This window comes from Sceloporus undulatus, chromosome 1 (genome assembly GCF_019175285.1).
Source record: "Sceloporus undulatus isolate JIND9_A2432 ecotype Alabama chromosome 1, SceUnd_v1.1, whole genome shotgun sequence".
In the NCBI taxonomy this organism is placed as follows: Eukaryota; Metazoa; Chordata; class Lepidosauria; order Squamata; family Phrynosomatidae; genus Sceloporus; species Sceloporus undulatus.
The window spans coordinates 68294500-68306999 of record NC_056522.1 but is presented as its reverse complement, the minus strand read 5'-3'; the positions used below and the strand labels follow the sequence as shown (position 1 = coordinate 68306999).

The 12500-nt window shown below is 42.7% G+C and overlaps 2 protein-coding genes across 6 annotated transcripts in view; one reads left to right on the top strand and one right to left on the bottom strand.

The window, feature by feature from the left end:
* ARID4B (AT-rich interaction domain 4B) overlaps positions 1-1129 on the bottom strand; it is a 119446-nt gene extending 118317 nt beyond the window's left edge. The window contains 1 exon segment of the mRNA XM_042453175.1: positions 855-1129. The gene's annotated coding sequence lies outside the window, so the exon portion shown is untranslated.
* Positions 1130-1210: 81 nt separating this feature from the next.
* On the top strand, positions 1211-10935 carry GGPS1 (geranylgeranyl diphosphate synthase 1). Of its 5 annotated transcripts, none has more exons than XM_042453525.1 (4): positions 1211-1558; positions 5010-5114; positions 6460-6530; positions 9927-10935. In XM_042453525.1, the coding sequence occupies exons 2-4, from the start codon at positions 5045-5047 to the stop codon at positions 10686-10688; spliced, it is 903 nt and encodes a 300-aa protein (XP_042309459.1). In that variant the 5' UTR covers positions 1211-1558; positions 5010-5044; the 3' UTR covers positions 10689-10935. The 5 variants fall into 5 exon arrangements, with proteins under 5 accessions (XP_042309459.1, XP_042309373.1, XP_042309290.1 ...); XM_042453439.1 differs by having other exon boundaries at positions 1212-1562; XM_042453356.1 differs by lacking the exon at positions 1211-1558 and adding an exon at positions 1587-1754.
* Positions 10936-12500: the final 1565 nt, after the last annotated feature.

Genomic DNA, 12500 nt, shown 5'->3' with positions numbered 1-12500 from the left:
CACTCGCTGCTGCTGCTGCCGCCTTTGACGCCATTTCTGCCAGAGGAGAAACTTGCCACAACAACAACCACCCAACAGCCTCCTCCTCCTCCTCCTCCGAAGGGAAAAGGGCGCCCTCGCCTCACTTTCCCTCTGCCTTTCTCTCTCAGGGAGTGGCCCCCGAAGTCCCCAGGAGGGAAGGGGCAGAGAAGGAGGAAGGAAGGGAAGGTGCTGAGCCTCCTCTCCAGCCAGGACGCTTCCTCGCCCGGGAAGACAACGCAGCAGCAGCAGGCTTCTCCATTGTGCTCCGAGGAGGAGGAGGAGGGGATGGGGGCCACTGGGACAAATGCCTCCCCCCTTCTTCTTCTTCTTCTGCATCCCGGGCGAAGCCAGAGCTCCTGGCTACACAAAATGGAGGACCTCCGGGGGGAAATGGAGGGCCTCCTCAACTGGGAGGCTGAGGAGGACCTAAAGGACGGGTCTTGAGTTAAAATGGAGGACCGAAGGGAGGACCTGAAGGGAGGCTCTCCGGCCAAAATGGAGGACTGGAGGGAGGACCTGACCCAGCGCCCACAACAAATTCAGCCCAGAGATCCGCGCTCTGTTTGTTTTTAAAGCCAGGCTCAAAATGGAGGAAGTTCCGGAATCCCTCCTGGGAGGAAGAGGAGGGGATGGAGGACGGGGTCCGGGATGGAGGGAAGGGAGTCCGCCCCCTCCGGGCCCCTTCTGCCCTCAACCTCCGGGGCCTCCGAGGAGACCATTCGGACCCCCGGCTTCTTCTCTCCTCGGAGGCGCCGGAGGTTGAGGGCAGAAGGGGCCCGGAGGGGGCAACCCGCAGCCCTCTCTCCTTCCTCCCTTCTCCGGTGCGGCGTTACCTTTGTTCCGCGGCTGCCCCTTCCTCGCTGCTTTCCCCCCCGAAACCTCCGCGGAGGGAGGGAGCGAGGAGGAGGACGGCGCCGCCGCCGCCGCCTCGGCCTCCTCTTCCTCCCGATCCCTCGCCAAGGAAGCAACAAACAACGGAGAACAACAGTCCCGCTTCGGCCGAGGAACCGTCGCCTTCTTCGGGGTCTCGCCCCGCAACCGAGCCCCAGCGACGGAGACTGCTCCTCTCCCCCGAAGAGCCCGGCGTTGAGTGGCAGCCCAGACCCCGCCCTCGCTTCTCCTCATTGGCTGGCCCACGCGCAAGGCCCGCCTCCTCCCTAACGCCATTCGCTCCCTCTCCCTGAAGTCTGAAACGCTGATGTAATTCTCACAGCCGTTCTATATGGAAACAGGGACGCCGCGCGGGGGCTTCTGGGTAGTTGGGTATTTCTTTCGCCCTTTCGATGTAGCTTCTATAGGGATTTGCTCCATCGGCACTACAACTCCCGAAAGGCCCCGCGGCGAGGAGAGCAAAGAAAATGGAGGGTAGCGAGAGGAGAAGGGGGTGGGCGGAGTTTGCGCTTGCGCAGAAGAGGCCCGGTGGCGCATTTTCCCCCATCCTTCAGGCAGACTGAGGCGGAAGGGCCTAGCAGTGGGAGGGGCCGGGAGAGGCGCCGGAGTCCCGACTGAGGCCGGGAAGAGAGAGAGGGAGAGAGAGGCAGGTAGGCGGCGGCGGCGGAGGCGGAGGAGGAGGAGGAGGAGGAGGGCGGCTTCGGGGGTGAGCTGGCCGACGAAGAAGGGCCCTTCCGCCGCCTCAGGGCCTACCAGGGGCGGATTACCTCAGCAGGCTCCGCCCGACGCCTCTGCTGCTTCCCTGAGCGGCTATAAAGGGCGGCACCAAAGAAGGAACGAAGGGAGGTGGGCTTCGTGGCGGAGAAGCGTCGCTCCTAACTTTCTTGTTCTTCTACCTTCTTCTCTATTATCCAGGTATCGCTTGTGGAGACCTTTAAGGCAAATTCGCTGCATCCACACTGGGGAAATAACCCGCTTTGGTACCGCTTTAACTCTTTTTTCTGGCTCTTTGCTATGGGATTCTGGGAGTGGGAGTATGTTGTGGGGTCCAGAGCGCACAGCAAACTCCAACTCCCAGAATTCCATAGCAAAGAGCCAGGAAAAAAAGTTAAAGCGGTACCAAAGCGGGTTATTTCCCCAGTGTGGGTGCAGCCTTGGGTTCGAAACACAGTGCAGAAATAACCCAGTTTGAGACCGCTTTAGCTGCCCTGGCTCAGTGCTAGGGAACTCTGGGAACTGTAGTTTTGTGAGACGTTTAGCCCTCCTTTGTCAGAGAGAGAACCGTGGTGCCCCAGCAAACTCACTTCCCTTGGAGCCATGGCAGTTAAAGTGGTGTCAAAGCGGGTTGTTTCTGCAACGAGGAAGCAGCTTTAGTAACTTCTTGATGGGGGCTTGCTATCGGGAACCGGACCTTTATTATAGTTCTAATTGATATGTAGTAATTTAATGAATGATATTAATTTATATTATGTAACTTATGCTTTTGTTTGCTGTGGTTGAATTCATATTTCCCCAACCTGCTGCCTTCCAGGTGGGTCAGACTAGTCCTAAATGGCCCCAAAATGTGGGGCTGCTTGGCCTAGCAAGGGTTTTGTGCAGAAGGTTTCGCATTTGTTGGGATACGTTTAATATTTGATGATGATGATCTTAAAACTTCTTTTGGTGGGAGGAGGACTGTGCTCTTTCTGTGAAAAGGTTTGCAATCTAGCATGAGCAACAAGGAGTATAGAATGCATTGCCTTTATTTCAGTTGACAAGCCATTGGCAGGATAAGAACAAATGTTCTACAATTACCAAGAGAGTAACGGCAAATGTAGTCCAGGCAAAGCATAAAAATGAATGCGTAAAATACATTATGCCATGGGTTGTGTTAACAGACTCAGCGCTTCCAAAGAGCATAGAATAAGTTGAGCTGGGGTTTGGTTCCAAGATCCCCCTTGTATTACAAAATCCATGGATGCTCAAGTCCCATTAAATATAATGACTTAGCAAAATGGTGTCCCTTATAAAAATGGAAAATCAAGGTTTGATATTTGAAATGTATACTTTTTTTAAACATTTTCAAACTGTGGATGCTTGAATCCGTGTAAAAAATACATGAATAAGAAGAGCCGACTGTATAAAAGACTTGAAGTCAGTCTCTCAAGCAGAAGGGTAATCAAATATCCAAATTAGGTGTAGTGTAGGTGTTGCTTCATTGTAAGAATACAAGTCAACCATCTGGTATGTTTTCAAGCAAGCTTATCTGCTGTTACACCCAAGGAAACCTTGCATCTATTATTATTATTATTATTATTATTATTATTATTATTATTTATATCCTGCCCTTCTCCCAAGACTGGGACTCAGGGTGGCTTACAACACTAAAAACACCAGACAGTTAAAAACACACAAAAACAATACATTAAAATAGGATTAAATGACTACAATAATTAAAAAAAATCAATGCTAAGATATCAGATACTTTAAAAAGAATTTAAACATACTTAAAACACATGGAAACAATATAGTACCCCAGGCCATTCTTTAAAACATTCTGTTTTGAATTAGAGTAGTGTATTGGGTACTTTTCTACACCTAGCTCTGCGAGAGAAATGTGATTTTCATGACTGGAGTGATCCAGTAACGTCTGGCACTTCAGTTGGTCATTTCTTGGACAGCATGAGGTATAATGGCACTGCTGATTTGTCTGCATATTTGATGTTCATGGCTTTTCTCTACTTAAAGCCAAACTTTATGTATGTGTGTGTATTTCACAGAGCCAGCGTGGTGTCGTAAGTAGTTTGAGTGCTGAAGGTTGACTCTGGAGACCATGGTTTGAATTTTCACATTTGTGCAAGTCATGCTCTCTCAGCCTCAGAAGGAGACATTGGCAAAGTCCCCTCCAAACAAATCTTGCCAAGAAACCCTCTGATAGGGCTGCCATAAGTCAGAAGCAATATGAAGGCACACAGCAACATACCCATTCCACAGGTTACAGTAAATGTAATATTTGATAAGAATTGTTAAGTACTTGCTGAGAAAGGGTTAAAGGAACAAGATTATCAGGGTGCTGCCCCAAAGTGATTCAGGCTTTAATTCGCAACAATTACATTGATTACATGTTAGCAGAGAGGCTTAAGTCTTCTTGCAAACCCAGTTCAGAGTTGGCTTGGGTATTACAGTAGTTTAAAACTTTATTAACATAAAACATTAAGGTGAAAAGGTTGGCTTGCAAAACCTAATGTAAGATTTTGAGTGTTAAGTACTTCTGATTTCAGTGTTACCTTTTTTAACATTACACAAGCTGGCAGAACATGAGTTTCCATTTCCTTCTATGACTGTGTCAAAGCTACTCTGCAGTCTACTTTTACTCACCAGAGCAGATTTGGGGATGCACAGTGAAGATGAGGTTTGCTACTGATACAAATAAACCTAAATCAGATTAAATGTACAAGTGATTTTTGCATTTTTAATAAACTGCATAGTTATCTTTCATTAGTGGAATCCTAGACAGCACTTTTTCTTCTAGTCTCAGATTTAAGGTGCAGTAAGAATGTTGTCTTCTGCCGTGTGAAATGCTGAATTGGCACAGAACTCATGTTATGGCTGGAGCGTCTGTGTTGAAACTGCATGAGATGAGTTGTTTCATTCTGTCTGCATCTGCACTGCAGTAAGAAACATTAGAGATGAGAGAGAGGAAAAAAGATCATCGTGAAGCCGATAGAAAGACTAGACAAAACAATAGCTGGGAATATACATTTCCTAAATCCAGAATGTCCTGGATGAGGAAACTCTTCATATAGTATGAGTGAAAATATGGTTTCTGGGTAAATAGGTACATGCTTAAGAAGTTTTCCTGATTTTTATAAGTAAGATATAAAACTTCAGGAACTTCATAAAAGTATTACACAGAATGACATTGTATTTTGTGCAAAGCCTGTGGTGATTTGCCTTCTCTGTTTCTGTCATCTGTATATTGGCCCATTTAGCCTTTGTTTCATTAGCTTTTTTCTCAGTTTTTCCTGTCCACATCATGTTCTGTAGTGATACCTTTATCTATTTTAAGAAGCCTAAAAGCTACATGTTGGGTTGTTGGTTTTTTTTTTCTAAAATAGAGTGGCCTGCTCCTCTCAAAATTGTTTTTTAAAAAATGGAACAAGTAGAAGAGACGTCTAAAAGAATTCTCCTGGAGCCATACAGCTATCTACTTCAACTACCAGGTACCATTTCATTACTTGAATTTAGCTTGATAAAGCAGCGTCCAGACCATATTGACCATAGCTATTCCTTTGCATTTTCATTTTTTACTAACTCAGACTGTCTTGTATGGATAAGTATACCAGGGACGTAGCCACGATTTTAGGAAGTGGGGGGGGGGTCCAGACTAAGTGCCACCATTATAATGGGGCTTGGGCGCGGTGGCGCAGCAGCATGCACCATTCATTTTTCTAATGGAAGGGGGCTCCGGACCCCAAGGACCCCCCCTTGGATACGTCCTTGAGTATACTCATGAACATGTCAGTAGAAAGCAGGGTCAGTCAAGCATTTAAATGCTCTTTTGGAAGTGGAAAGTTGATACTATTGTACTCCATTTATATTGCAGTAAAAGGGTGAGGGGATGGCCTTGAAAATTATCCCTGTTAGGAGTTAAAGCTGCTTTGCTTGCTCCATAAGGTTACATGTTGCTTTTATATTGACCCAAATGACATCACAATATATGCTTTACGTATATCATGTGATACACAAATACTATACATTAATAAATAACATAATCATGGAAAGTGAAGTACTGAGTACACTTCCAAGAAGCAATGTTGAACAAAACATCAAAAGAGTCTTGCAGTTCTTTAGATAGACAAAGCTTCTATTCAATATAAGCTTTCCATGGACTCAGTCCCACTTCATGAGAAGTGGGCTGCATGAAACCTTATCCAAACAAAGTCTTTTAGGCTTCAGGGTGCCGCAAGAGCCTTTGTTGGTTTTGAACATTATGCCAAACATGCAGATGAAATATACTAATTAACTATCCTCCTCTAGCTTCTAGTAACAGATGTAGCACATTATGTAAAGACCTACCAAGCAAATGGATGCTCAGTAGTATGGGAATATAGGGAACAAGGTGTGGTCTTTTAATAAATTTGGTGTTCTAATACCTTAGTTCTGAGAATAACAGATTAAAATCACACTTTAATATCATGATGTGTCTAATATAGTTTTAAGATTAAGTGTGCTGGCACTCAGTAAGATTGTGGAGCAACATGTAGAGAAATCATAGGCTTATTGAACCCCAAGGCATGAACAGAGGCATTATAAGCATGTCTGCATACGGACTTGAAGCAAGAGGAGGCCCAACTGCAGCTAGACTAGAGAATATTGCGGCTTATTACATTCCATGTTACAAAATTCTAAACTTTGGAAACAAGCATCATTCATTAATTTGAACATAAAATGAAACACAAATACAACTGTTGAGGTATAATTACACCAGCTGAGTAGGATGATTTGGGCATCTTAAGAATGTTTGTTCTTTGTCCAGTTATTAATCCCTTTACTTTTAATTTACAGGTAAGCAAGTGAGAAGCAAACTTTCCCAAGCATTTAATCACTGGCTGAATGTTCCTGAAGATAAGTTACAGGTGACTTGCCTCCAAAACTAAATTGAAGTGACTATTGATAAATGTATTCCTTTTAAAATTATAATTATGTAGTTAATATGAAAGACAGCCAACTATCTTTCTCTGACTTTTATATTGGAGTAACTGAACATTTTGGCCATTCCTAGCAAAATAGTGGATGTCTGCTGTGAATATTATGAAATGTATGTAGAAATGCAGCACCTCAATTTTACAAAATGATAGAGAGCTTCATGTTTGTACCCAAAACTATGTAACACTGGAAGCAAGATGAAGAGCAATTTGAGCATTTGGTTAATCTTTGTGTCAGTAATAATAATAATAATAATAATAATAATAATAAATTTATTATTTTTATAGCCCTTCCATGATCAGGGCGGTTTCACAGCAAATATCAATAAAACAATTAAGAATACATAAAAACACCCCTCTCTCACGGACCCCTCCCCCTGGTAAAAGCCCAACACAGCGGCAAGACAGTCCTCCGCAGTTCTGGGGGCTTCTTCCAGGTGACCTGGGGGGGGCAGCGGGCAGAAGTAGTCCGTCCACCAGTCTCTAGGCCGTCCCCGATGTGCTAGGTCTGCCTGATGCGCCCTCTCTGCGGCCGAGTGACAGTTGACGAGGGAGGGCCTCTTCCTTCAGGCAGCGATGTTGCTGGGTCTGCCTGATGGCTCCCTCTGAGGCCGAGATGACAGTTGAAGAGGGAGGGGCCTCTTCCTTCAGACAGTATATAATATTTTATGCACCACACCTTTCAAGATCAAGAAACTTAAAAGGCAGTTCCTAATTATAAAATAGAATAGTACTGAAGGAAAAAAACAAGTAATAGTGATTGAAACATACAGCAAGAGGACAGTAAAAGAAATAATATCATGGATTTGCACAGACAAGTACATTTTTAGCCAGTATGTAATATTTCTTGAAAGTTAGCACCAGATGGGCTACTTCAGTAAAGGGCCAGAAGGTCCACACAGAAAAGACTCTGTATTCTTTTGCCACCTGTCTAACTTCTGAAGGCAAGTATTGTCACAGAACAGTCTTCTGAAGATCATAGTGAATATCAATATGAATTTCAATCCAGAAATAAGGAGAGAGAAAAGACTGCTGCAGGTATAGCAATTTCCCACACAAGCAAAATTATGCTCAAACTTTTGCAGCAGATTCGAATCATACATAGAGAAATCACAGAGATGCAAGTGGGGTTCAGGAAGGGAAGAGACGCTAGGGACCACATTGCAAACATATGATAGCTAATGGAACATACAAAGAAATTCCAGGAAAAAGCCACTGTGTGCTTTATAGACAAAAGCAAAGAATTTGATTGTGTAGACCACAAAAAAAGAGATGAATGGCTCTTTGGAAATGGCAGTGCCACTATATCTGAAAATCCTGATGACAAACCTGTACTCAGGTCAAGAGTCTACTGTTAGAACAGAATATGGAAAAACAGAATGCTTCCCAGTTGGCAAGCAGATCAAGCAAGGTTGCATTTTATCACCCCATTTCTTCAACCTGTATGCAGAAATACCATAAGAAAAGCAGGTTTAGATTCAAGAAGAAGGAGAGAAGATAGGAGGAAGGAATGTAAACCATCTAAGATATGCAGACAACATCATACTACTTGTGGAAAACATTATAGACTAAACAATTACTAAGGAAGGTCAAAGATAAAAGTACAAAGGTTTAATGCTGAACATTATTAATAATAACAGAAGAAATACATAAATTCAACCGGGACAATGAGGAAATTGAAATAGTAAAAGAATTCCCATATCTAGGATCAAACATTGATCACAGTGGTGATGCAGTGAAGAAATAAGACTAAGATTGGGAAGGACAACTATAAAAGAACCACACAAGATTCTAAAAAATAAAAATACACTACAGCACTAAAATCAAAATTGTCCAAGCCATTGTATTCCCCATCACCATGTACAGATGTGAGAGGTGGAGAGTGAAGAAAGTGGATAGGAAGAAAATCATCTCATTTGACATAAGGTGCTGGAGAAGAGTGCTGAGGAAGACAAACAAGTGAGTCTTTGAAGAGATCAAGCCTGAAATCTCCTTGGAAGTCAAGATGATCAAATTGATGCTGTCATACTTTGGCCACATCATTAGAAGGCACAACTCATTAGAAAAGACAATGATTCTAGCGGAGGTAGAGGTGTAGTAGAAAGAAGGGAAGATTGCACACCAGATCAGCAAGATTACAGGGCTGAATTTGCTGGATTTAAGCAGAACAGTGGAGGATAAAGGGTCTTGAAGATGTGTCATGCACATAGTCACCATGGATGGAAGTTGACTTGAGGACAGTTAACAACAACAAAAGGATTTTATATAAGCTTCCATTCACCAGGGCAAGTACTACTTTTAAGGGGGACACCCAGTGGTGTACATCTTCTCATCTGCATTCTGACCTGCGTTGTGATTTGGAAAAACTTTCACTCTGTTTGCATTCTCCATGCCTGTGTGCTAGAGGGCTTTAGGGAAAGGTAGGGTCTCCTTGAAACCTCAAGGCAAATAAGATTAAAGAAAGTACATCTCTCTTAAGCCCTCTGTGGGCATGAGAAAGCTTGCTTGGTTCACATCAGATGCATTTCTTGAATGTTCTCCAACCATTCTGTGTGTGCCAGAGGACTTAGGAAAGAAGGTTGATAATGAGGATAAATAGCCTAGCAAGCCAAGCCAGTACTTGTGACTCCTGCTCAGCATCTGCCTGTTCTTGAAGAAAAGGAAGCACAAGAAGACATGGTTGATGAAAGTGCTAACCAAATAGTTGGCTCTTTTCTCTTTCTTAGGTGTATACCACAAGTTGAATTTTCACTTTATAATCTTGGACCACAGAATGTAAAATGTTTTTACCTTCTTAAGAGTAATGGAGAATGTGTAAAATTTGGCAGTGTATTTTTAATAGACTAAGATGGTGGTGAGTTTGAAAGTAAAGAATCCTTTCCAGATTGCTACTCTCAAGTCCTTAAAATTATCATCACAAAACTGAATTCTACATTAAGTGAATGCTTTTTACATTTGAAAAGACATGTGCTTTATGTAATAAGGATCCTGTATAGAATTTCTATGGACACAAGTCCAGCCTTTTTCCATGTCTTAGTATTGTAACAGCGAAATAAATCCTCCGTGTGAATGACCTGCACACAAAAGTACAGAGTTTAGGATTCAAGCTTCCAGTGGCAATGGAAGTTCATTCAAATACACCCTTAAGACAAATGGGGGGAAAAAGCTGGATTAGTGCATATAACTGTATAAGACAGATGTAAGGAATGTTCAAAGCAAAATAAAATAAAATTGAGGTCAATATGGGACAATCTGAAGATAGTTATAGAAAAGCAATAATGATGTAAGATGAAATATAGAACTTTATTCTTTTCTCTTTTTTAATAGGTGATCATTGAAGTGACAGAAATGTTGCACAATGCAAGTTTGCTTATAGATGATATAGAAGACAATTCAAAACTGCGACGTGGTTTTCCAGTGGCTCATAGCATTTATGGAATACCATCTGTAATAAACTGTGCAAATTTTGTGTATTTTCTTGGTTTGGAAAAGGTATTGACACTTGAACATCCAGATGCTGTGAAAGTGTTCACTTGCCAACTTCTGGAACTCCATAAGGGCCAAGGCTTGGATATTTACTGGAGAGACAATTACACCTGTCCTACAGAATCAGAGTATAAAGCCATGGTTCTGCAAAAGACGGGTGGCCTTTTCGGACTGGCTGTGGGTCTTATGCAATTGTTCTCAAGTTACAAAAAAGATTTAAAACCACTTCTTAATACCCTTGGCCTCTTCTTCCAAATTCGAGATGACTATGCAAACTTACACTCCAAAGAATATAGTGAGAACAAAAGTTTTTGTGAAGACCTAACTGAAGGGAAGTTCTCATTCCCAACTATACATGCCATATGGTCCAGGCCTGAAAGCACACAGGTTCAGAATATCCTGCGACAAAGGACTGAAAATGTGGACATTAAAAAATACTGTGTACATTATCTTGAGAATGTTGGTTCTTTTGAATACACCCGTAAAACTTTACAAGAACTTGAGTCTGAAATTTATAAACAAATTGAATTGCTTGGGGGCAACCCTGAGCTTGTAGCTTTAGTTGAATACTTAAGTGTAATGTTCAAGGACAATGAAAATTGACATAATTGGCAATTAGGCTTTACTGGACAGAATATTGAAATAATCAAGAAAACAAAACCATTGGACAGTATCTATTTTTGCTGCATAGAGAGCTGTTCTGAAGCATAGTTTAAGGGGCAGGGGATTTGATGTATACAAAATGATATTTGAACTTTTTATTTTCAGCTTTTGATGCAATGTTGCATATTGCTACACACTTCCATTGAAATAAAGCTGCCAAGTCTTACTTGAAAATATTCTGATATTATCCCATTACATTGTGGACTCATTTTTATTCTTGCAACAAGATACAGTTCTCAAAATATATGATGTTCTACCTTTATTCACTTCTGGTTTTGGCCATTTCTACATTTCTTTTCTTGTAGTCTTGGAGCAATTAATGTATACTTTAATGTGGAAATGTTGTCAAATTAGTGTAGTAGACAAATACATCAATCTGTGGGCTAAACAGAAATTGAGAATGGCACACAAACCTTCTGGCTGAGGACGCAGTCTTGCTATACCATAGGAAACATTTAGAACAGCAGTTCTTAACCTGTAGTCTAGGAACCTCCGGGGGCCCAGAATGTCCTCACAGAGGCCTATGGGGCCCCAAGGGGGCTTTCCTCTCTCTCCCTGACTCTCCCACAGTTAGGGCATATGGGCACAGTGGCTGGAAGGAGCCCAAATGAGTGAGGAGCAGAGTCCTTCCCTCTGCTGGGTCTCGCCACCACTGCCATGCTTGCTGGGGGCTTGTCATCCCTGTGTTTTTCTCCATGTGCCCTCCGTCTGTGTCTTTATCCTGTAGCTGGAGCACACATGGAGCAAAAACAACCCAGCTCTTTCAAATCAAGGTACTGTATATGGGAAGTACAATGTTGGATGCACTTTAGGGTGTTATATCTTGAGTTAAGTTGAGCATCCCTGGCAACAAAATATATTGGCACGGGAGGGGAGGGGCTGGTAAAGATTTTAAAAACACTATTTTAGAATGTATTGTGTGGAGATGGTTGCCATGTTCCAGCATCTCCTTTCTTTGTTTACTTATGGTTGAAGCACACATACAAAAGTGCTTGCATATGGAAGTGGCCATACAAAAGTACTTCTTGTATGGCACAAGGGATGGTGATAACCTTTCATCTATAGCTGTCTGAAAAGCTGACTCAACACCCCAAACATTTTTTACACTGGCTTTGAAGTGCAGTTTCAGGGAACCACAAAGGGGGGATGGGAACCAAGCACTGTCCTGCAAGCAAAATTCCCAGGAATGGAAGAAAGTTGAGTACAAGGAACTTGCTCCCAAAGTAGAATCTTTCTATATGTATTCTGTTGCTGTCAAATTGGTCTAACATGACAAGACATGAAATTGTAGCAACAACATCCTAATGCATTTTGAGCCAAAAGTGTTCTTCAGATAAAAGTACACTCATCCTTCCATATTTGCGGCTTTGATTAATATGTTTCCCAGTAGATAAGACCCCCATATCCTGTAGTTTGAGTTATGCTCCTCCCACTCACTCCAATAGGCAGGAAGTAAAAAAAGAGACCGTCTGGTGACCCCACATGGGTGGAGCTAACCCTAGAAGGCCAGTCTTGTCCTGCCTATCACTCCAGTAGGATGTGTTCGCTATTACTCTGCAACTTCTTCACTACAGCCACTCCAGTCCTTTCCTTCTCTTTGTTTAACTTGCTGCCTTGGAAACATGAAGAAAGACTTAATATGGCAAGGGCTTCCAGGATTGGAGAAAGGTCTTGGCTTTGCCAATGATCCTCTCCTCCAAAGCTGCCCCCTTTCATGGTTGGAGCACAGGAGATTTCTGCAAACAGCTTTGT